The 25814-nt window shown below is 45.8% G+C and overlaps 1 protein-coding gene across 3 annotated transcripts in view; it reads left to right on the top strand.

Annotated features, from left to right (window-relative positions):
* Positions 1–25814, top strand: part of F13A1 (coagulation factor XIII A chain) — a 144801-nt gene that overhangs the window by 109685 nt on the left and 9302 nt on the right. For all 3 annotated transcript variants that reach the window (XM_029054049.2, XM_029054051.2, XM_029054050.2), the window contains exons 11-14: positions 3388–3541; positions 6737–7024; positions 11791–11951; positions 24205–24341. In XM_029054049.2, the coding sequence (XP_028909882.1) occupies positions 3388–3541; positions 6737–7024; positions 11791–11951; positions 24205–24341 (740 nt within the window). The remainder of the gene's footprint in view (positions 1–3387; positions 3542–6736; positions 7025–11790; positions 11952–24204; positions 24342–25814) is intronic.

Genomic DNA, 25814 nt, shown 5'->3' with positions numbered 1-25814 from the left:
GGCAAAATTATTTCTCCATCCTTATTGACACCCAGGCCCATTGCCCTCACCAGTTGTTCCATACCCTTGTCCGTACCAATTGTCCCAACCCCTTATCCCCCCGCCTCCTCTGTCCCTCACCTCTAATGATCTAGCTACCTACTTATCATTAGAGTGATACACTTACACTGGGGAGGCAGTGTGGAGCGATGGAAGAGCCGTGGGCCAGAAAGCCGGAGGTTCCGGGTTTGAGTCCCAGCTCTGACATGATATCCCTGTGTGACCTTGGGCAAGTCGCTTTACCTGCCCTTGCCTCAGTTTCCCTGGCTGTAAATTGGGGGTAATAATACCTAAACCCTACCTTGCAGGGGTGTTGTAAGGAGTAAATAACTAAGTAATGTAAGGCGCTTTGGTAATAAAAGCACCACCTAGAAATACAGTTTACCTCATCTATAAAATGGGGATTAAGACTGTGAGCAACTTGATTACCTTGTATCTACCCCAGCACTTAGACCAGTGCTTGGCACATACTAAGTTCTTAACAAATGCCATTATTATTATTATTATTACTTTATTGAGAAAATTGAAACTATCAGGGGAGATCTCCCAAAATCTCCCTTGCTGCTGTCCAGTCCCTCCCTCCTCCTGTCCCTTCTTCAACTCTCTCATCCTTTCCAGCAGTATCTAAAGAAGAGATACCCTGCCTTCTCTCAAAATTCACCCACTCCATTTGCACATCTGACCCCAACCCTTCACACCTTATCAAAGCACTTTCCTTCTCCCTTCTTCCCTCCCTGACTGCCGTCTTCGACTGTTCGCTCTCCGATGGCTTCCTCCCCACGGCTTTCAAGCATGCTTATGTCTCCCCTATTCTAAACCACCCCCCTGGGCCCCATGACTCCCTCAAGCTACCACACCATCTCCCTCCTACCATTCCACTCCAAACTCCTTAAGCAAGCTGCCTACACCCACTATCTCAAGTTCCTCTCCTCCAATTTTCTCCTTGAGAATCTTCAGTCCACAGAAATTGCTCTCTCAAAGATCACAAAAGATCTCCTTCTTGCCAAATCCAATGGCTTTTACTCTATCTTAATCCTTTTCAAACTCTTAGCTGCCTTAGACAATGTCCACCACCTCCTTCTCCTGGAAACATTATCCAACCTCGGCTTTGCTGATGCTATCCTCTCCTGGTTCTCCTATCTCTCTGGCCACTCATTCTCAGTCTCTTTCACAGGCTCCTCCTCTGCCTCTCTCCCCCTTACTGTGGTTTTCCCTCAAGGTTCAGTTCTGGGTCCCCTTCTATTCTCCATCTACACCTGCTCCCTTAGAGATCTCATGGCTTCAACTACCACCTCTATGCGGATGCTTCCCGAATCTACGTCTCCAGTCCTGATCTCTCTCCCTCTCTGCAGTCTCACATTTCCTCCTGCCTTCAAGACATCTCTACTAGGATGTCCCGCTGTCACCTCAAACTTAAGATGTCCAAAACAGAACTACTTATCTTCCCACCCAAACTCTATCCTCCCCCCGACTTTCCCAAAACTGCAGACAGCACCACCATCCTTCCTGTCTCGCAAGCCTGTAACCTTGGAATTATCCTTGACTCCTTTCTCATTCAACACACATATCCAATCTATCATTAAATCCTGTCAGTTTAACTGTCACAACATCACTAAAATCTGACCTTTCCTCTCCATCCAAATTGATACCATGTTAATCCAAGCACTTATCCTATCCCACCTCAGTTACTGTATCAGCCCCCTTGTTGATCTCCCTGTCTACTGTCTCTGTCCGTTTCAGACCATACTTCACTTGCTTCCCAGATCATCTTTCTATGAAAACATTCAGTCCATGTTTCCCCAGTCCTCAGGAACCTCCAAAGGTTGCCCATCCAACTCCACAACAAACAGAAACTCTATACCATCAGCTTTAAACCATTCAATCTCCTTGTCCTCTTCTACCTCACCTCGCTACTCTCCTACTACAACCCAGCTCACACTCTTCACTCCCCTAATGCCAACCTACTCTCACTGTACCTTGATCTCATCTATCTCTCCCCCGATCTCTCGTACACATCCTGACTCCGGCCTGGAATGCCCTCCCTCCTCAATTCTGACAGATAATTACTCTCCTCCCTTCAAAGCCTCCTCCAAGGGGGGCTCCATATCCTCCAAAGATATGGCTCCTCCGTATCTCCTCCAAGAAGCCTTCCCTGACTAAGCCCTCATTTCCTCTTTTCCCACTACCTTCTGCATCACCCAGCCCCACAGTGCTTATGTATATATCCATAATTTATTTATGTTAATGCCCTTCTCCCCCTCTAAACTGTAAGCTCATTGTGGGCAGGAAATGTGACTGTTTTATTGTTATATTGTACTCTCCCAAGTACTTAGTACAGTGCCCTGCACACAGACAGCCCTCAATAAATACAAATGATTGGTATTCATAATTTATTTTAATGTCTGTCTCCTGCCTCTAAACTGTAAGCTCTCTGTTGGCAGGGAACATGTGTGCCAACTCTGTTTTATATTCTCCCAAATGCATAGTACAATGCTCTGCACACAGTAAGCGCTCAATAATTGATTGATTTTTTTTTTTTGCCATGCCTGGGACCATTCTATCTTTAATCTTTTCTCTGGGAAATCAGTAGACTGGCCCAAATAATAATTATTCCAAACGTATTTATGATCATCATTGCTGAATTTGCAATTAGAGAAGAAATTATTCACGCATGTTTGGCCTCCCCAGAAAATCTCTGTAGTTCAGTTAAGATTTGATACACTGGTAATATCCATAGGCAAATGAATTTTAATTCTACCTCAGCCCTTGTACTGCTGGGTAAACTTTACTTGCTAAAGGTTCAGTTTCCTTGACTATAAATGAAGCAGTCCAAGGATGAGCAAAATGATAAACCTTAATCTTTCCAGCACAAAATGGACCAACCAGCTTTATAAGGGCCTGACTAAGCTCCTTAGTGTAGACTGGATGAATTTCATAATGCCAGGCCACTGGACCGAACTAGACAGGTCAGAGGTCAGTGAGGGGAGGGGAATTTTCAGTAAGTCAAAAAAAACTCACACACTGTCCCTAAGGGATGGATTCAGAGAAAAGCCTGGAAGGAAAGTCCAGCAACTGGTCATTGCTTGTCTCAAAAATCATGGGTTGCTCTGTGGGCCCCTATTATTAGTCCACGGTTCTGGAGGGCCACGCCCGTGGTAACTCATCAAACTCACTAACAACAGAAAAAGTGTTAGACAATGCCAGGACGCAATGCCAGGAGTGCCAATTTGGGTGAGGCAGGGGCGGTGAGGATGATGACGATAATGGTGAATACCCAGAAAACCATCTGGTGACTGTTCTAGAATGGCCTTAAGTGATAGGTAAATACTCTTTTCTTCATCTTCTCAGGTGAACAGTGACATAGTTTACATCCGAGTCAAACAAGATGGAACCCATGTGGTTGAAAGTGTTGATGCTACCCATGTTGGGAAATTCATCCTGACCAAACAGATTGGAGGAGATGGGCAGCAGGACATTACCGATCAGTACAAATTCCAAGAAGGTAATTTACTTCAGAGGGCAAACCCAGCTCCCGTTCCAAGGAATTCTCTCCGACTTTGGTTTCACCAATATGATCCTCTCCAGCCTCTCTTGCTCCCTATTTCTATGGCCGCTTCTTTTCTGTCTTCTTTGACTGTTCTTCACCTTCCCCTCACCCTTCAATCTTGGGCCTTCTATTAGGTTCTTTTCTCTAGTCTTTACTGTTTCAACTCTGCCCTCCTTCTCTTAGGGAATTTATCTGCTTGGTTTTAGCTTCTTTCCTAAACCTTCTCCTCCTCCTCCTAACTTACCTATCTCTGTCAATAACTCCATCACCCTCCTTGTCAGAATCTCACAACCTTGCTTTCACCTTTGACTCCACTTTGTCTTATACCTTCCAAATCTGGTCTCTTTCGAAATCTTCCCAGTTTTGCCTTCACAATATTTCCTGAATTTGTCCCTTCTTCTCCACCTTTACAGCCACTGTCCTGGTTTAAATTCTTGTCACCTCCCAACGAGTTTGTAGTACAAATAATAATAGCAATATTGGTTAAGCATTTACTTTGGACCAAGCTCTACACTACGGGCTAGAGTAGATACAAAATAATCCAGTCAGGCACAGTCCCTGTCCCACATGGGGCTCACAGTCTAATGGGGAGAGAAAACAGGTGTTGAATTCCTAGTTTACAGATGAGGAACCTGAGGCACAGAGACTTGCCCGCAGTCACGCAGCAGGGAAAAAACTAAGGCATCAGGTCTCAGGTCTTCTGACAACCAATCCTGACCAGCAATGTGACTGATCCGATTGTACTGTATTTACCCCAGAGCTGAGCACAGTGATTGGCCACATAGTAAGCACTTAACAAAAACCATCATTATCACTGGTTTTACTATGTTCTTACAAATATTTGAAACTGTGCTTGCTTCTTTTCCCCACTAGACTGTAAGCTCTACAGTCTACTGAAAGCAGGTACCGTGTCTTCTACTTTCATAGTATTCTGTCCTGGCACAGTTTGGATTCCACATTTGCTCCTGGGACTCCAGCCCGGTGGGCTCCCAGGCAAGAGGAAGGTCTGACCCTGCTTGCTTCCCTTGCCTTGACCTTTCTTTGCTGGTGCAGGCAAAGGCCACGCTTAAAGGACTTGGGAAAACATCAAGTCAGTCTGCTCTGCTGGCCTCGTTGCCATCGATCTTTAAGGGTTTCGACAGATGGCGGAATTGCAGTCCAAAGACGCAGTTCTGTCCTGAAACCCTCTTTATCACACAATAGATGATGATGATAATGGTGAAGTTGACAATGAGGCTAATCAAGCCCTGTGCCCCATCAGTACTTGCTTTCTGAAATCCTGAAACTGAGGCAAGTTGTTAGAAAAGTGATGTGCTCTCTCTGGAAGCAGCATGGCATAGTGGATAGAGCATAGACCTGAAAGTCAGAAGGTCATGGGCTCTGATTTCGGCTCTGCCGCTGTCTGCTGTGTGACCCTGAGCAAGTCACTTCACCTCTCTGTGCTTCAGTTACCTCATCTGTAAAATGAAGATTGAGACGGTGAGTCCCATGTGGAAAAGGGACTGTGTCCAACCCGATTTGCTTGTATCCACTCCAATGAGAAGAGGAGCAGCGTGGCTCAGTGGAAAGAGCACGGGCTTTGGAGTCAGAGATCATGGGTTCGAATCCCGGCTCTGCCACTTATCAGCTGTGTGACTGTGGGCAAGTCACTTAACTTCTCTGTGCCTCAGTTACCTCCTCTGTAAAATGGGGATTAAGACTGTGAGCCCCACGTGGGACAACCTGATTCCCTTGTGCCTACCCCAGCGCTTAGAACAGTGCTCTGCACATAGTAAGCACTTAACAAATCCCAACATTATTATTATTATTATTATTACTAATGCTTAGGACAGTGCCTGGCACATAGTAAACGCTTAACAAATGCCACAGTTATTATTCAATGCAAGTCTTGGTCCTTATCAGTAGCAGCAGGAGCTCACCACCCTGAGATTTTACAAGCTGTGGGTTTAAATCACCCTTCTGGGGGACTGTGCTATCCTGGGTGGCCTGCGTAGTATATTCCAGTGACGTCTACATTATTGCTTATCATCATCTCCACTCAAACCAAGTCACTGTCTGCTTCATGCATTTTCCTGGTTTTCAATCAGTTGTATTTACTGAACCTTACTCTACATAACACATAGTCACCTGATTATCTTGTATTTACACCAGAACTTAGTGCAATGCCTGACACATAGAAAGAGTTTAGGAAATACCACCAGTCAGAGCTCTGTACTGGGGCCTTGGGAGAAGACAGTAGATAGACATGAACTCTGCCCTCATGGAGCTTTCAGTCTTGCAGATTGAAAGATCTGGTTTTCCCCTCTGGATCCCAGAGAGGGCTTGGGAGAAGAGAGTAAATAGATAGGAACTCTGCCCTCATGGAGCTTTCCGTCTTGCAGATTGAAAGATCTGGTTTTCCCCTCTGGATCCCAGAGGGGGCTTTGGTGCTAAACTCTCTCCTCCTCCCATCTCTTAGGGGAATTGTTCTCCACCTGCAGGCAGAGTTCCCCTCCTGAGGTGAACACAATCCCTAAAATCCTTTAGAGGCACCTCAACCTGCAAAAATTACTTGTACTGTTGAGTGCTCATTGTATCGAGTTGCTAACTCAGAACCTTGTTTCCTCTTGCTTTAATGAGGTTCTTGCCACTGGCATTCTGGGATTACAGGTTCGTCCCTCCAAGACCCAACAAGACTTGACAGAGCTGCTGTCCCCATAGAGTATCAGCTCCATTCCACTCCAATCTTCTCCATCCTTGTGGGTGAACAAGTTCCCCAGGGAAGTGAAATGTTGGAGAAGTCCAGGTCCTGTCATGACAGATATCCTTATTTCTCCCCAACCCGTAAAACCTTACTAAAATCACATCTCTTCCACGAGGCCTTTCCCTCCTAAAGCCATCATTTCCCCTACTCTCTCCCTTCTGCGTCACCTATGCACTTGGATCTGTACCTTTCAAGCAGAGCACTTATGTCTATATCTGTAATTTATTTTCATGTCTGCCTCCCTCTATAGACTATAGGGTCACGGTGGGCAGGGAACGTGTCTACCGATTCTGTTGTACTGAACTTTCCCAAACACATGGCACATACAGCGCTCTGCATGCAGAGAGTGCTCAATAAATACCATTGACTGATTGATTGATTTCTCACTATCTTCGGACTTTTCCCAGGTCAAGAGGAAGAGAGGCTGGCCCTGGAAACTGCACTGATGTATGGAGCTAAAAAACCACTCAACACAGAGGGCCTAATTGCACTCAGGGATGACACCGACATGAATTTTGAAGTGGAAAATGTCGTTCTTGGAAGAGACTTCAAAGTCACCATCACGTTCCATAACCGCAGCCCAAGACGTTACTCTGCCACAGCCTATCTCTCTGGCAACATTGTGTTTTATACTGGAGTTGCACAGACTGAATTCAAGAACCACACATTTGAAGTGACACTAGAGCCCTTAAGCCGTAAGCACTGGACACGTTCTTATAGCCTGTTCTTCCTTTCTAGCAGTTTATCTAGATTTGGAGCATTAGCAATCAGCGACCAATTAGCAATTACAAAGTCAAGAGATTTAACCAGAGCCTTCAAGTAGGAGAAACAGAGAAACGGAGAGAGAGAGAGAGAGAGAGAGAATTGACTCCCCAAACATATTTTTAAATATCCTCTTTCACTTTTGTTCCTTGTTTCTCCGAAAATTGGAAATTCTAGGAATCCAGCTATATTTTTACATGATTTAATCAGAGTAGGGTTTTGTGTCAGGAATAGAAGGTCTTCGGGGACAGTTTGATTTTTATACTCCACAAAGGAAACTGCAATTCCCTTTCCCTTTCAAGAGATGGACAAATCAGTTAGTTCCAAGATCAAGCTGATTATAAAAATAATGATAATTTCATTTGGTAAACATTTACTATGTACTAAGCATTGGGGTACATACAAGATAACCAAATAAGTCTATCTTCCACTTGGGGTTCCTAGTCTATGGGGAACTGAGAACAGGTATTGAATCCACATTTTTCAGACAAGGAAACTGAGGCAATGAAAAAGGAAGTAACTTGCCCAAGGTCACACAGCAGGCAAGTGGCAGAATCAGGATTAGACTCCCAGGCCCATGATCTTTCCCCTAGGCCACGCTACTTCTTGTGATGCTGCTAGAGGTTGAGTTTGCCACTCAGTTGAATAGATCTGGTGTATTCAAGGAGGAAATGACGGCAAGTTAAGATTCACTGAAGAGTCCAAGAGGGGACAGAAAATCTACCACCTATTGTTTCGACCAGTTCACTAATGGATTGTGACAAACTGGAAAGAAAATTAGCTAACTTCTCCCTCTCCTTTCTTCTCCCTCTCCTTCCTCATCTCTCCTTCCACCTACCCTCCTTTGCCTCAACTTGTCCCCATAAAACAAAAGTATCTGTATCTATTATGGAAAATAATCTTGTCCTTGACCACAAGCATATGTGTCCAGGGCATATTTCTCAGATAATCTTGTAGATTGATCAATTGGGCACTCTGTGCAGGATTTTTGGCTGATTAATTCTGCAAGTTGGAGGCTAGATTTCACTTGTCGGACCTAAATAAGATAAGCCTTTCATTCTTTTCAAGGCTACTGCACTTGATTGTATTTTGTTGTCCTTTTTTTTGTTTTGAAATATACTAGGCCGCTTCATTCCAAGTCCCCTATGTTTTTTCCCAGGCACATTAATAATATTGGCAGTAGTCCAGCAACACAGCCACCGACCCAGAATTCAGTTCCTTTTTCTTTGGTCGCGGTCTAGCCTTATCTAAAACAATCATGTTTTTGATGGCAAAATGCAGCCCTTAGAGAATATGTCAGAATCATTCTCTTGGATTTAGGGGTAAAACCCAATTCTTCAGATCACAAAAATGACCTATGAAACAAATAATGTCAGGGTGTGCAGGTTTCACATCAGTCTTTCCCGTCGCACTGGCACACATGAATAGGATCTTGCCATCAGTAGCGTCCTCTTCGTAAATGAAGGACAGCTTTAAATAGCCCCGATTTTTGCGGGCAGCAATAGATATGATGAATATAGGGGCTTCCTATTTTTGGTGGGTACCGTGTGTTTCTTCTTGACTTTCATGAATAGACGTTTTATCCAGGTTTCACTGGATGTCTTCATGCTAGCTTTTTGGCTCTTTGTACTGCTGTCTTGTGACAAGTGCAGGCTGTGAGCTTTTTGCGTTCCCATATTGATTGAACGCAGTGGTGTCTTACAGAGCAATTGTTGGATGTTTACCCCTGGGGCGTAGTGTGAATCATGTGATTCGGCCTTGCCCGCTGGGTCTACAGAAAGCATATTGGATGCATTCGGGGTTTTTATCAGGTCCCGATGGTCCAGGAAAGGTTTTGAAGTCAGGAAGCAGCCTTTGCATCATCTCTTCCATTCGATCAGTATATCTCCTTTAAATGTCGTTGGCTTACCAGATAGTTGCTGACAGTGTACCGGGGGCTCTGTAGGAGAAGCCCCTCAAAGCACGAGCCCTTTGCCCCAGCATCTTAGCACAGTTACCCAACACATAGTGAAGAGTTTGAAGCAATGAAGTCTCCCAGAGGTAGGTGTCATTCATTCAATCATATTTATTGAGCGCTTACTGTGTGCAGAGCACTGTACTACATGCTTGTGGAGAGTACAATACAATAATAAACACATTCCCTGTCCACAGTGAGCTTACAGTCTAGAGGTGTTCTGGACCACCATGGCATTCCACAGTGACAGCTCATCCAGGGATTCCCTTGACCCAGGAATCAGGGTTGGGGGTCCTGCACTGTCCCCCAAATCCCTCTCTTTTACCCCCTCCAACATCCCACACTCTTCTGCGGTTCCGCCCCCGAAGGCAGGACTCCCCATCTCTGGGGTGACTTGGGACATTTCTGTACATTCCAGGGTGTGTCTGAATGATTTAGGGTGATCCTAGCCGAGGATCACACATAGAAAGGACAGGTAAAAAGTCACTTTCCCCACCCCCACCCCCGAGTAGATTCGGACCTGTTTTTTTTAAAAGGTCACTGATGGTTAAGCCATCATCATCTCCATACTTAGAAAACCTCCTAATTTGTCAGTTTGGGGGTGGGGTGTCCTCTCCCCATCCCCAAGTTTGCTTGCAGAATTCGTTAAGCATTTATTATGTTCCAAACATGTACTAAACTCTGCTGTAGATACAAGATAATCAGGTTGGACACAGTCCCTGTCCCACATGGGGCTCAAAGTCCAAGTAGGAAGGAGAACAGGTATTGAGTCCTCCTTTTACAGATGAGGAATTGAAAGCACAGAGAAATTAACTTGCCAGCAGTTTCTTTATGCTTTGGTCTTGGTTGGGGGGAGTATGCCCATGGAGACCTCCTCAAAATTCAGTCCTTGTCTGAGATAGAGGATGGAACCCCCTGCAACCTTCAGCTATGCTAATGGCAGGACTCACTCCACAATGAAAGGAGTTTTAGGGTTCAGGCGACGATGTCATTTTTTTCTTTTTAATTGGTAACCACTTGGATTGTGTGATGACACTGGTATTGTTGTCCTTCTTACTGAGGCAGGGACATGGCCGAGGTTAGAGCAAAAGTGTCAGGGCTTTGACCTGCAGTGCTAGGGCTCATCATGGGCAGGGAATGTGCCTACCAACTCTGTTACGTCGTACTCTCCCAAGCACTTAGTACGGTACAGTAAACACTCAATAAATACAATTGATTGATTGAGCCTATTCTCTGCAGCCTAGAGCTTGTGGGGCCTGCATTCTGATGCTATTACTGGATTGGAAAGTGTGTAGCCTGGGTTGTAGTAGGAGAGTAGAGAGGTGGGGTAAGAGGGGGCAAGGGGATTGACAGCTTGAAAGCCAATGGTAAGGAATTTCTGTTGGATGTGGAGTTGGATGGGCAACAACTGGAGATTCTTGAGGACTGGGGAAACATGTCCTGAACATCTCTGTAGAAAAATGATCCGGGCAGCAGAGTGAAGTATAGTCTGGAGGGGGAGAGACAGGGGAAAAGGAGGTCTGCAAGGAGGCTGATACAGTAATCGAGGAGGGATAGCATAAATGCTTGGATTAAAAAGATAGCATTTTGGATGGAGAGCAAAGGATGAATTTTAGTTATGTTGTGGAGGTTGAACCAACAGGATTTCGTGACAGATTGAATATGTATGTTGAATGAGAGAGAGGAATCAAGGATAACTCCAAGGTTATAACTCCAAGGATAACTCCAAGGCTTGTGAGACACGAAGGATGGTGGTGCTGACTACACTGACGGGAAAGTCAGGGGAAAGACAAGGTTTGGGTGGGAAGATAAGGAGTTCTGTTTTGGACATGTTAAACTTGAGGTGATGGGAGGACATCCAAGTAGAGATGTTTTGAAGGCAAGAGGAAATGTGAGACTGCAGAGAGGGAGAGAGATCAGGGCTGGAGATGTAGATTTGGGATTCATCCACATAGAGGTGGTAGTTGAAGTCATGTGAGTGAATTATTTCTCCAAGAGAGTGGGCATAGATGGAGAATAGAAGGAGACCTTAGAACTGACCCTTGAGGGTTACCCAGTTAGGGAGAGGGAGGCAGAGGAGAAACCTGTGAAAGAGATTGAAAATGAGCAGCCAGAAAAATAGGATGAGAACCAGGAGAGTGTGATCGGTGAATTTGAGGAGGGGGAGGGCATTCCAGGTCAGAGGTAGGATGTGGGCCAGGGTCAACAGCGGGACAGGCGAGAACGAGGCACAGTGAGAAGGTTAGCGGCACCAGAGGAGCGGAGTGTGCGGGCTGGGCTGTAGAAGGAGAGAAGGGAGGTGAGGTAGGACGGGGGGAAGGTGATGGACAGCTTTGAAGCCAATAATGAGGAGTTTTTGCTTGATACGGTGGTTGATAGGCAACCACTGGAGATTTTTGAGGAAGGGAGTGGCATGCCCAAAGCGTCTGTGTAGAAAGATAATCCAGGCAGCAGAGTGAAGTATAGATTGAAGTGGGGAGAGAGAAAAGGTTGGGAGGTCAGAAAGGATGCTGATGCAGTAATCCAGTCGGGATGAGATCATCATCATCATAATCCTTAAGCACTTACTATGTGCCAATCACTGGACTAAGCCCTGGGTCAAGATCAGGATCATCAGGTCGTACACGGGGCTCACTGTGTAAGTAGGAGGGAGGACAGGTATTGAATCCAATTGGAGTCAGAATGGCCACTCCTCTGCCTGGCTCTATTTAACTTGTCCTTCGTTATTTGGTTCTCTCCTGCCAGTGAAGAAAGTGGAGGTGGCAGTAAAGGCAGGCGAGTACATGACCCAGCTGTTGGAACAGGCCTGTTTACACTTCTTCCTCACCGCCCGCATCAATGAAACCAAGAAGATCCTGGCCAAGCAGAAGAGTGTGGTGCTGCAGATTCCCAAAGTGAACATTAAGGTCGGTGTCGGCATTCTGGTCCCAGTTGGAGGGAGGCCCGCCTGGGTCCCGGTGTCTATGTGGGAAATGCCTTCTAGCAGCACTGGAGGTGCAAGCATCAAGAGCTCTTCTTCCCCCCCCAAAAAATGCATCCTAGAAATAGACCCACACATAGACTCACACACTTCTACAGATATAAATCTGTAGGTAGGGATATAGATGCAAATATATCCATGAATAGAAAGATGGAGATATAGATGATGGTATGTGCTAGAGATGGATACATCATTAACTCTTAGCCATCCATGGTTATTGGGGGAATAAGGATATAGGCATAAAAATATTCCCAGAAAATCGTAATCTTAGCCAATAGCTCCAAATTCCTTCCCCATAAACTTTTTATAATGGTTGTTGCCAAGGAATCAAAGTGCCTAGATTGTGTCACCATTTTTTCCAGTTTCACCATTTTTTTCCCATTCTAGGTTCTTACATATCTTAATGCTGCTAGGGGAAACAGCATGATGTAGTGGATAGAGCATGGGCCTGAGAGTCAGAAAGTCTTCTGTAAAGTCATGTGTTCTAATCCTGGCACCCACACTTGTCTGCTCTGTGACCTTGGGCAAAGTCACTTCACTTCTCTATGCCTCAGTTACCTCATCTGTAAAATGGAGATTAAGACTGTGAGCCCCATGTGGGATGAAGACTGTTTCCAAGCTGATTGTACTAAGCACTGGAATAGATACAAGATAATCGGGTTGGACCCAGTCCCTGTCTCACGTGGGGCTCACTGTCTCAATGCCCATTTTACAGATGAGGTAACTGAGGCACAGAGAAATAAAGTGACTTGCCCAAGATCACATAGCAGACAAGTGGTGGAGTGGGGATTAGAATTCATGGCCTTCTGACTCCTAGTCCTGTATGTATATTCATTCATTCAGTTGTATTTATTGAGCACTTATTGTGTGCAGAGCACTATGCTAAGTGCTTGGAAAGTACAATTCAGCAGTAAAGAGAGGCAATCCCTGCCCACACAGGGTTTATAGTCTAGAATGGGGAAGCAGGCATCAAAACAAGTGAACAGGTCTGTACTAAGCACTTGGGAGAACATCTGTCCATTGTAGATGACAAGGAACCAATGATCTAGTTTAGAAATGTGTTTAAGGAATGCACTGGGCAAATTCTTTGTGATATGCACAAAGCCAAGCCAAAAATAGCACTTTATTATTATTTACAAGTGAAGAAATGCTACTATAAAAAATAGCTAATTGCCTAGTTTTAGTAGCCGTTAATCATGTGAAACCTTCATGACTCTATAATCTATGTAGATCACTCTTCAGGAGTGATCTAGCAACCCAGAGGAGAGTGAAAAAGAAATATTAGAATGTTAACCATTTAATGTTCAAAAGCAGGTCATCTCTTATTCTTCTTGCCAATTGTATGTGCTGAAAATCTGTGCACTCCTACTTTTCTGAAACCTTAGTTTCTCTGACTCTCTCCATTTTGGGTGTTTTGTTTCTTCTCCCTTTCTAATAATAACAATCATAATAATAATAATAATTGTTATGGGGGAAACCCCCGTTCCTCATAGCCTGGGACCCCCACTTCTGTAGCATGCCCTCCATAAGCCCCCCGACATTAGGCTAAGAAACAGGGCCATACTGTTTAAGCGAGCCCAGGATTTATTGCTGGAGTCACTCACTTTAGGCATGCTCTGAAGGGAGCTTCTCCACCTGCCCCCGACAGGCAAGAAGATTGGATGTAGGTTTCATGATTTTATTATTTATATACACCTAACCTTTGGTCCGCCACTTCCACGACAGCGTGGAATGCCATGGCCTTGTCTGAAAAGTTTCCTTTTCTTCCCATGGAAGCAGGGCATGGAGAAGCAAGTAGGTTCAAGGGTGGTGGCCGGGTGGTCCTCCCTCACTGATCCTTGTCAATCTATCAGTTGTATTTATTGAGCACTTACTGTATGCAGAACACTGTAGTAAGTGCTTGGAAGAGTACAATATCCCAAAGTCGGTAGACAAATTCCCTGCTCACAATGAGTTTATAGTCTAGAGGGGGAGACAGACATTAATATAAATCAATAAATTATGGACATATGCATAAGTTCTGTGGGGCTGAGGGAGGGGTGCATAAAGTAAGCAAAGCAGGGCAATGCAGAAGGGAGTGAGTCGGAGAAGAGGAAAGAAGGTTTAGTCAGGGAAGACCTCTTTGAGGAGATGTGCCTTCAATAACAATAATAATAATGTTGGTATTTGTTAAGCTCTTACTATGTGCAGAGCACTGTTCTAAGCGCTGGGGTAGATACAGGGTCATCAGGTTGTCCCACATGAGGCTCACAGTTAATCCCCATTTTCCAGATGAGGTAACTGAGGCACAGAGAAGTGAAGTGACTTGCCCACAGTCACATAGCTGACGAGTGGCAGAGCCAGGATTCGAACCCATGACCTCTGACTCCCAAGCCCGGGCTCTTTCCACTGAGCCACGCTGCTTCTCTAATAAGGCATCAAAGGTGGGGAGAGTAATTTTCTTTGGGATATGAAGGGGGTGGGCGTCCCAGGCCAGAGGCAGGACACGGGCAAGAAGTGAGCGGCGAGATAGACGAGATCAAGGTAGAGTAAGTTGCCATCAGAAGCAAAGTGTGCGGACTGGGTTGTGATAGGAGAGCAGCGAGGTAGGTGGGAGGGGGCAAGGTAATTGAATGCTTTTAAGTCGATGGTAAGATGGTAAGTCTAATGGACTGAACATTAGAAAAAAAAAGATCCGGGCAGCAGAGTGGGGACTGAAGTGGGGAGAGTCAGGAGACAGAGAGGTCAGAACGGAAGCTGGTACAGTAATCAAAGAGGGATAGGATAAGTGATTACCCCGGAGCTTAGGGCAGTACCTGGCTTATTACTATTATTATTACTTATTATTGGCTTATTATTACTGCTTAACAAATGTACACATCTTTAAATTGAAATCATATATTATAAATGATTTATTTATTTATAGTACTGTCTGACTCCCCCTCTAGACTCTAAGCTCGATATGGGCGGGGAACATGTCTGCTGATTCTGTTGAATTGTCCTCTCCCGAGAGCTTAATACAGTGCTCTGTACGTAGTAAGTGCTCAATAAATATGATTGAGCGATTGATTGAAACACCATTAAAATAATAAGGGGTAGCAGTTTGGATGGAGAGGAGAGGGCGGATTTTAGCAATGTTGCGAAGGTTGAACCGACAGGATTTAGCGATAAATCGAATATGTGGGTCAAATGAGAGAGATGAGTAAAGGATAAACCCAAGGTTCCAGGACTGTGAGGCAGGAAGGATGCTGGCGTCCTCTCCATGGGGGCCCCATCATTTGGTCTCAGCTGGTTTCAACTAGAGGCTTGTCGTGCATCTGTTTTTGGGCCTCCTGACTCAGCAACTCTGTTTCTTCTGGTAGTCAGTATCTTTTCCTCTGACTGTTCTCCTATTTCATAAGCCCGGCTTTTCATCTTACACCTGGCCTTCGACCTCACATCCTGTTTGTAATCCCGGCTTTTCACCTTGCAATCTTTCTTGCAAACTTGACCTATCGCTTGGCATCCTAAAGTAAACCAGGCCTTTCACCTTACATCCTTAAGTAAACCGGGCCTTCCGCCTAACATTTGATAGCCCTACTGGGGTCTCACCGGAGCTGGAACGTATAGCCCCCAGGTCCATCCCATTCCCTCAGACCATTATCCATGGTAATAATAATAATGACTATTGTGGTAGTCGTTAAATGCTTACCGTGTGATAGATTTGGGACACAGTCCCTTTCCCACAGTCTTAGGAGGGAGGAAAACAGGTGTTTGATCTCTATTTTACAGATGAGGAAACTGGGGCAGAGCAAACTTAAGTGACTTTCCCGAGGTCACACAGAAGCAAAGTGACTGAGCTGGGATTAGAACCCTGGCTTTCTGGCTCCCACTCCTGGGCTCTTTCCACTAGACCAGTGCTTCTCCGAGGAAGACCCTCATCAAATAGACTTTGCAGGTGCATCTGTTCCTCGCTGGGATGATCTGTAGAATGAGGATATCAATGCCTGCCCCTGCCCCAGCAACTGGCGATGAAATAAATTATACATAATTTTTGGAACTCTTTGTAAAAAGGATCCTCGAAGACTTCAAGGCAATCAGATTTTCAGTGCTTCACTTAAGCAACATTGATGCAATTGTCCAACCAAGAGAGAACACATCCTGCAATCACGCCTATGTTCTCATTGACTTCATCTAGCTGCAGCCCAGGTTGGGGGAAAGAAGAGTCGCCATCTCCCTTTTCTTTTCTGCTAAGCCCCTAGAGATTCCAGAACAGGAATTAGATAAGTAGGTGGTGATTCCGTGAAAAACCGGTGGGTGACCCTCCCGTAGTTCACTAGTTCACCAAGCTAAGATGGCTGAGAGCAGCATGGTCTTTTCCATGGTGAATCTTATTCCTCCAATCTGGATTTCACCAGTCACCTCTGACCTGAATTAGCAACCCTCCTGCTCCCATCAAAAATGAAATCGTTCCCATTTTCCATTGCCACTTTAATCCCCTCGAATGTGTTAGGACAGTATAGCACCACATGACACAAAGTTCTGAAGAGACAAGAATTATGATGAGTGCCCGCAGGGAGCAGGAGATGTGAGCATGAAATAGGGTTACTGGTACATGTGATGTTTCCGGGGATTCTCTGCTCAAATCCTGGCAGAAAATAGCACTTTACGAGCCTGGAGCCCGTTAGCCGCCTCAGGGTCCTAAACCTTTCAATGAATCCTTTCCCCAGACAGGCAGGTTTGGGGATCTCTGCCTAGCACACCCCAAATCCCTGTACCAATATCACTGCCATCACCCCCTGTCTCCAGCCCAGGCATCTCCCTGAAGGCGAGGGATCATCTGGGGACTTGCCAACCACCCGCATCCCGGGGTGGGCTACAGGTAACTTACAGAAACAGTCCTCCCTCCCTCTCCCTCAGCTTCCCACATCTTCCCACCACCCGGAGCTTCCTCTCAAGCCCTACCGCAGGCAGACACCGAGATCAGAGATCTCGGTAATGCTCACGAGACTTTTTGCAAGTACTCTTAGGGCATTGATCAGGTAGCGGAGAAATGGAATTCTGATCCAAACCACCTTTCTCTAGATCTAATACTTTTCCCTCCCCTCCCCCACCCCGCTCCCACCAGGAGCCTCTGTACTTTCCTGTAGGTGCCCTGGGGCTCACATTTCACCGGTTCTTTCCCCTCTCCTCACAGGGCGTCCCAGGTCCCAGCTTCACTCTCTCTGACACCTTTGGATGCCAGGGCACATACGTGCCATTCCTTCCTTTCAGGAACCAGCAGAGAAGCAGCGTGGCTCAGTGGAAAGAGCACGGGCTTTGGAGTCAGGGCTCATGAGTTCGAATCCCAGCTCTGCCACTTGTCGGCTGTGTGACTGTGGGCAAGTCACTTAACTTCTCAGTGCCTCAGTTCCCTCATCTGTAAAATGGGGATGAAGACTGTGAGCCCCACGTGGGACAACCTGATTCCCCTGTGTCCACCCCAGCGCTTAGAACAGTGCTCGGCACATAGTAAGCGCTTAATAAATACCAACATTATTATTATTATTAGGAACCAGAGCCTTGCTCCGCCAGAGTCCTAGCCTCTGGACCCCAGACCTTTTGGGTATCCCAACCCTGCGGGATAAAATCTTCCCTCCCTCCCTGTACCTTGGGTCCCTTCAGAATCACTGCTTCTGCCCTGTGTCCTTGCCCTCCCAGGATCATGGCTTCCTCCCGTTCCAAAATGGCCAAGGGTCTCTTACTCCATCGTCTTGGAGGCCCTTGATTCTTCCCAGTCCTTCTCTCGGATTGGCTGTTTCCAGGTTAATACCATATGAGGGATTAGTAACAGTTCAATTGAACTTCAGGGAGGGACACAGAGGGGTCCCATCTCCTGGGTCCCTCTTCCCCCTCCTGTGTGTGGCTGCCACAAAGCATTATAAGTAAATTGTAGTAAAAACAAACACACAGTGACCAGGTGGATAATAAGCAAAGGTACCCCCACAGAGGGGATCCCCCTGACTCTCTTGTCCATCCCCACCTGGTCCTAGAGAGGGTGCCTTTCCCTCTGTCTTGAGTGGAGTTTGCCGTGTCATACGTGAAACATAGTGGAATATAAACACAAAACAGAGTCTAACCTAATCCCTCTCACCGGCCGAAGCCTACAGCCAAAGAGGTCATCAGTCCTTTGATTTTCTTGACCCTTTCCTTGACCCTCCAGCACTATCCAGCTCTCTCCTCATCTCCCTCCTTCCATTCCTGTCCAAACTTCTCAAATGGCTACTATGTACTCGCTGCCTCCACTTTCTGCCCTCTAATTCCCTCCTCAACCCTCTGTAATACAGTTTCCACCCCTTCCAGTCTGTTGAAACTGCTTTCTCCTGGGTCATCAGTAACCTCTTTCTTGTCAGATTGACCAGACTCTACTCTGTACTAATCCTGCTCAACCTCTTGACAGTCTTTGACAGAGTGGGTCATTCTCTTCTCCTAAAAACAGTAACAAACCTTGTTTTAATCTGACAGTGTTCTCTCCTGGCTCTCCTCTTACCTCTCTGGGCTGTCTTTCTCAGTCTCTATCGCTGACTCTTTCTCTGCCCCCCACCTTCTAACTGTGGGAGTCCCTCAAGGCTTGATTCGGGCTCCCCACATATTCTCCATCTACTCACACACTTCTTTAGGGAGCTCATCTACCCCAGTGGTTTCGACTCTTACCTCTACATGGATGATTCCCAAAGCTACCTCATTAGTTCTGGTCTGTCTCCTTCCCTGCATTCTTGCATCTCCTTCAGTCTCCAGGGCATCGCTAAAGGGATTTCTTCCTGACATGTCAGGCTCAACGTGTTCCAAAGAGAACATCCTCTTCTCCACCTAACTTTCTTTTCACTATTGAAAATACCACCATCTTCTCTGTCTCTCAATCTTCTAAACTTGGCCTAATTGCAGACTTCCCCGTCTCTTTCAACCCCTATATACAGTATGCAACCAAATCCTGTCAATTCTCCCTCCTCAACATTTAAAGAAACCACCCCTTCCTCTCCTTTGAAATTGACATTTCGGCGGTGGAGGCATTTGCTGTATTCCAGCTTGACTGCTCCATCCTCTTCCTCACTGACCCCCTTGACTCTAGTCTCTCTCCTTCTCCAGTCCATACTTTACTCTCTTGCCCAGAGCATTTTTCTAAAATACTATTCTAGGCTTACCTGTCTGCCTACAACTCAAAAACCTCCAATTGCTTCCCTTTCTGCAGTGCCTGAAGCAGAAACCTCTGACCCTCAGCTTTGAGGTACTTAATCAGCTCTCTCCTCCCTACTTATTCACTCTCTTCTCTCACTACACTCCAGATCACACACTTCACTCCTCTCAAGTCAAACTTCTTATTGTCCCTTGTCCCTTGTCCTCGCCTCTTCCACCACAAACTTGCTTAAGTCTTCCCTCTGACCTGGAGCCCCCTTCCTCTTTTCCTTCCCCTTTCCCCTTTGAGAAGCAGCGTGACTCAGTGGAAAGAGCAAAGGCTTGGGAGTCAGAGGTTGTGGGTTCTAATTCCAGCTCTGCCACCTGTCAGCTCTATGACTTGGGGCAAGTCACTTAACTTCTCTGTGCCTGAGTTACCTCCTCTGCAAAATGGGAATTAAGACTGTGAGGCCCCTGTGGGACAATATGATTACCTTGTATCTATTCCAGTGCTTAGAACAATGCTCGGCACATAGTAAGCACTTAACAAATGCCATCATCATTATTATTACATCTGACAGGTGGCTGCTCTCCCCATGGTCAAAATCCTTCTGAAATCTCATCTTCTCCAGGAGGCCTTCTCTGATTAATCTCTCTTTTTCCTACCCTCTGTACTTACTGATCAACTCTGGTTTCAGCACTTTTTGCACTAGTTGAGCACCTGTGGTTCCTCCTACCTAGAGAAGCAGCATGGTCTAGTGGAAAGAGCACGGGCCTTTGACTCAGAGGACCTGAATTCTATTTCCAGCTCCACTACTTGCCTGCTGTGTGACTTTGGACAAGTCTTACCTGTGCCCCAGTTTCTTCATCTGTAAAATGGGGGTTTAATACCTGTTTTCCTTTCCTCTTTGTGAACCTCCTGTGGACAGGGACTGTCCTATCTGACTATCATGTATCTTCCTCACTGCTTGGCACATTGTAAGACCTTAACAAAAACCACAATTATTATTATTCATTTTAGTGTCTGGCTCCCCTGATATATTGTAGCCTCCTTTAAGGCAGGGATCAGGTCTTCTTATTGTATCGTGCTCTGCCAAGAGCTTAGTACAGTGCTCTGCACACATTAGGTGCTCAAATAAGTGCTACCAGTTTACTCAAGGTTTGACTAAACTGACCTGAAAAATCAAGTATTTTCTACCTGTTCCTCAACGGCAGCAAATTGGGGGTTAGGTTAAACTATGAATGGACTAAGTGGGATTATTCTCCAGTGAGTGATGGAGATTGGGTGGAAAATTCACAAGAAACAGGAGATTTAGCATGAAAGCCCTCTCAGTTTTTTTCCCCCCCTACAATATCAAAATATTGTGATGTGAAAAGCCTAACTTCTTCAAATCAGATTTGGTGTTCTCCTTTGCTTCCATGTGTTGATTTTCATAAGACTCTAGCTCTTCAGCAGTTTAAAATATTCATGAGCAGCTTATCATTGAACGGAGAAAATTGAGGCCAACTTCAAGCAAGAGACTTCATTTTACTGAACGCTGCACTCATGCTGTAAAATGGTCTTGGAAAGTTCTCACCTATTAGGAAAGGGCCAGGTTTTATGGCCCAGTGACATGAAAGAGGCCACTTTTCTTTTCAGCCCAGTAATAGTAGTTGGTGCCTTTGGGAAACCGTCGAATAAGAGTGTCAGCTGAGTGGTACCAGGCCCCAGACCTAACTAAAGTTGTACAGACCTGCAGTGTTGTCCAACCTTCTCGATGACTGTGAGACTTGGACCCCACAACGGGCGTCACATTTGGCTCCCCGAACAGTTTGCTAATGATCAGCTATGGGTCAGACTCATTATCAAGTGGCAAGACAAGATCCTGACCGGTAAAATTCTGGAAGGTAGTCTGTCTCGTAGCATAGAAGCCGTGCTCACCTTAACACAGCTCTACCGGGTGGGGTGTGTCAGGAGTGCGAGCAGGAATCCCAAACAGCTGCTGTAAAGAGAGCGGAAACTGAGAGCAAGAAGGGCGGAGATGCCGTTTAAGGTCATGGTGAAACAAAGGCTCAGACGGTGCTGCAGCTAAAAGCAGGGAGTCAACTGCTGAGGGTAGACTAGCCAACATGGTTAACTGCCATCAAGAAGGGAGTGCCTCTCCTTGAACAAAAGCTTAGCGTGAAAGAGAGAAGCAAAAGAGAAGACTGCACTAGTCGCTGCAAACGTTTTGACCACAAAAACACCGACTGCTTTAATAAAACAAAATCTCCTCGGTACCAAATTTTTAGAAAGACTCACTTTATTAGAGGGCTTGACTCTGACAGAAAGTTTTGATTTTCTGTAATTTGAAATTGTCACAGATCAGCCTGATTTTGACTGTAGATGTGGTACATCGGGGTTGGCCGGCCCACTTTAAATCCAGTGCCAAAACTTCAATCTCCCTGCTTCTAAAACTCTTCAAAGAAACACGGGGAAAAATAGAACAAAAATCAAGATCTCTCTCTACCCCAACTCCATTAAGTTCCAGTAGACTGAGAGGTTGTCTGTAGGACCCCGTTCAGTGAATAACCCTGTTCCTATATGTGAAAAGCTCCTTGAAAGAGGGGAAGGTGTCTTGCTTCTGTTTCACATCCCCCAGTGCTCATTACTATGTGCAAGAGTGCTGTACTAATTGCTTGGGAGAATTCAATACACTAGATTCCTGCCCTTAAGGAGCCCAATTAATAATAATAATAATGTTGGTATTTGTTAAGCGCTTACTATGTGCAGAGCACTGTTCTAAGCGCTGGGGAAGACACAAGGGAATCAGGTTGTCCCATGTGAGGCTCACAGTTAATCCCCATTTTACAGATGAGGTAACTGAGGCCCAGAGAAGTGAAGTGACTTGCCCACAGTCACACAGCTGACAAGTGGCAGAGCCGGAAGTCAAACCCATGATCTCTGACTCCAAAGCCCAGGCTCTTTCCACTGAGCCACACTGCTTCTCAACCCCCAAGTGCACTAGAGAACTCTGATGACCTTGCAGATTAATCTGACACACTTGATGAAGAAAAGCATTATTGACAGAAATAGCTAAGTTAAATACGGAAAGAGGAATTAATAATAATAATAGTGGTATTTGTTAAGTTCTTACTACGTACCTAACTCTGAACCAAACACTGAGGAAGATACACCATAATCAGATTAATCACATTCCCTGGCCTGCATAAGTCTCATGGTCTAGAGGAAAAGGGAGAGCAGGTATTTAATCTCCATTTAAGATATGGAAACTGAAGTACAGAGAAGTTGAATGCCTCGCCCAAAGTCATGCAATGGACAAGTGGTAGGAGTCAGGATTAGAACCCAAGTCCTCTGTCTCCCAGACCCATGCTTTTTCCTCTTAGTGATGCTGAATCACAAGAGGTCATCTGATGATATTTGACCATACTTGATAAGTGAGTCACAATCAAAAGGGGAAAATAGGAACTTGTCCTATTTGGGGGGATAAATACCAATTTTCTCTGAAAATGAATTCTTGTAACTTTGATGCTCCACTGTTGGAACTGATCAGGAAAATTCTGTGAGGGCCGCATTACTACCAAGGGGTTTTTTTTTTGGAAATCAGCTGCACTCACATTGCCATGTGACAAATAGGTTTGTTCTTGATATTTGAAGTGTATAGTCTGAATTTGTGTGGTCAATTTAAGAACTAGTGTATGCCTCTGAACAATGAAGCAGATTCCATTTGCCAGGGCCACATTTCTGGAGATAATAATAATGATAATGATGGTTAAGCATTTACTATGTGCCAAGCACTGGGGGGGGGGGATACAAGGTAATCAGGTTGTCCCACGTGGGGCTCACAGTCTTAATCCCCATTTTACAGATGAGGTAACTGAGGCCCAGAGAAGTTAAATGACCTGCCCAAAGTCACACAACTGATAAGTGGCAGAGTCAGGATTAGAACCCATGACCTCTGACTCCCAAGCCCTTGCTCCTTCCACTAAGCCACACTGCTTCTATGGGATGGGAGAAGTGAACGTGAGCTACAGATAGAAGGTTGGGCTAGAAGGTTGGGTTGGGAGGAGCAAAGACAGTGGGTCAGGAAGTAGCGCGAGGAGAGCCGGTAGGTAAGGTGGGTCTGGATGATGAAGACCCCTGAGACTAATTGTGAGAAATTTCTATTTGATACAAAGAGATTCAGCGAGGCAGAGGAGGGTTTGAGGAGAGGAGAGATGTGGGCCAAGTCATGCCTCAGTTAGATAATCCGTGCAGCGGTGTATAGTGTGGATAGGATAGGGGGAAGATGCTGGAGGCTGGGAGGCCAGCAAGAAGGCCAATGCATCAGTCTGGCAATGGCAAGACCAGAGCTAGTACTGGGGTTGTAACAGTTTAGAGGAAGGGGTGAATCTGGGAAATGTGTAGGAAATACCAGTGGAATTTGGTAACAGAATGAATGTGAGGGTCGAGCAATAGTGAAGAGTCAAGGATGACACTAAGGTTCCAGGCTTCTGGGCCCAGGAAGGAAGATGGTGTTGTTGATTGAGATTGGAAAGTTAGGAAGAAGAGTGTGTTTAGGGGGAAGGATGAGCACATAATTTTACATAATGTAAGAGGGAAACTGGGCATCAGCTAAAGAACCATTTTGACTCCTAGGCAGTGTCGGGTGCCCAGCAAACAAGCCCAGAACACTACAGGGTCTTCATACAAAGCTGCAGGAGCAAGGAAGGGCATCAGGGGTACCTTTCACCAACATTGGCATAGCCTGGCAGACAGATCCAAGCCTGGAACCCAGGTCTCCTGATCCCCGGGGTGTGCTCTTTGTAGTGGCCCGACAGCAGGGCTATTAAAGTTTCTCAGAGCAGTTAAATAAAAAAAGGGCAGGGGAAAGGGAGATGAAAGGGGCACAAGAAGAAAAGGATTCCATTTGATTATTATTAAGAAGAATTGTAATATTTGTTAAGTACTTACTACGTGCCAGGCACTGTACTGAGTGCTGGGGTGGATACAAGTAAATTGGGTTGGACACAATCCCTGTTCCACGTGGGGCTCACAATCTCGATCTTCTGATGATCAGAAGATGAATTGCCTCTTTCTGACACTCTAGGTCCGTGGAGAGAAGATGATTGGCTCCGATTTGGTCGTGGAAGCCGAATTTGTCAATCCTCTGAAACAAACCCTTCAGAATGTCTCCGTGCACATGGGGGGCCCAGGTGTTATGAGGACGGCCAAACGGACATTCAGGTAAGGGAGGGCAGAGACAACCAGTTGGGAGGTGTTTTTTCTTTCTCTTCTCCCCAATCCCTCCCTCTTTCTGCAGAAGATGTAAATCCCAGGGACAAATGGGGATTTGGTTTTCATCTTGAGAGTCAGGGTCTCATGGGAAGGCGAGGCAGGTTGGGTGGGGAAAGGCAGTAGTATTTATTGAGCAGCTTGGGAAGTCCAGCATAGAGAAGTGACATATTCCTTGCCCACAAGGAGCTAAAACTCTCCTAACAGGTAGACCAGAGAGCAGGCTGTTCCAGGAGGAATTAGTACCACCCTAGTCCAAGCTCTAGTCATATCGTGGATCATTGCTTCAGCCTCCTCATTGGTCTCCCTTCGTCCTGCCTCCCCCTCATCCAATTCCCTGTGCCTTGCTGGGGCAAAAATATAATTCCGGAGTGTTGCTCGGCTCACATCTCTCCACTCCTCAAGACCTTCCATTGACTTCCCAGCTCACTCCACAGCGAGCCAAACCCCTCCCCAACCCCCAGCTTCAAGGTTCTTAACCAGTTTTCTCCATCTTCACCCACTCTACTCCAGCTCATTCACTTCGTTCTTCTCATGCCGACTTTCTAAGTGTGCCTTGCTCTCACCTCTCCTCCTTTTTATCCCCTTGCCCACTCTAATGCCCCAACCTGGAACCCCTTCTCTCACAAAATCCAACAGAACACAGTGCTACCCAAATTCAGTGCCCTCCTAAAATCCCACCTTCTCCAACAAGCCTTCCCTGATTAGTTCCCAGCAAGTCAAAAATATCCATTTCCAGCCACTGATTGATGCCCTCATTGATACCCATCCCCAGCACTTTTGCATGTACATTATTCAACTGTACATTAAATTGATTGATTTGATTGCTGAATTTGTAAATACATCCCCCATTAGAGTGTAAGCTCTTTTTCCCTATACTGTATTTCCCAAGCATTTAGTATTGTGTATTCCACCCAGTAGGTGCTCAATAAATACTATTCATTCATCCATTCATTCAATAGTATTTATTAAGCACTTACTGTGTGCAGAGCACTGTACTAAGTGCTTAGGAAAGTACAATATAACAAACTGTGACATTCCCTGTCCACAGCGAACTCACAGTCTAGAGGGGGGAGACAGACATTAATACAAAACAATAAAATTACAGACATATACATAAGTCCTGTGGGGCTGGGGGTGGGGGGAGAGCAAAGGGAGCAAGTCAAGACCACCCAGAAGGGAGTGGGAGACGAAAAGTGGAGCTTAGTCTGGGAAGGCCTCTTGGAGGAGATGTGCCTTCAGTAAGACTTTGAATGGGGGGAGAGTTGGATTTGAGGAGGGAGGGCGTTCCAGGCGAGAGTCAGGACGAGGGCCAGGGTTCGGTGGCCAGATAGGCGAGATTGAGGCACAGTGAGAAGGTTAGCACTAGAGGAGTGAAGTATGTGGGTTGGGTTGTAGAATGAGAGAAGTGAGGTGAAGTAGGAG

This window comes from Ornithorhynchus anatinus, chromosome X3 (genome assembly GCF_004115215.2).
Source record: "Ornithorhynchus anatinus isolate Pmale09 chromosome X3, mOrnAna1.pri.v4, whole genome shotgun sequence".
Classification (NCBI taxonomy): Eukaryota; Metazoa; Chordata; class Mammalia; order Monotremata; family Ornithorhynchidae; genus Ornithorhynchus; species Ornithorhynchus anatinus.
The sequence above is the reverse complement of the archived record's forward strand: the minus strand, read 5'-3'. Positions and strand labels throughout refer to the sequence as shown.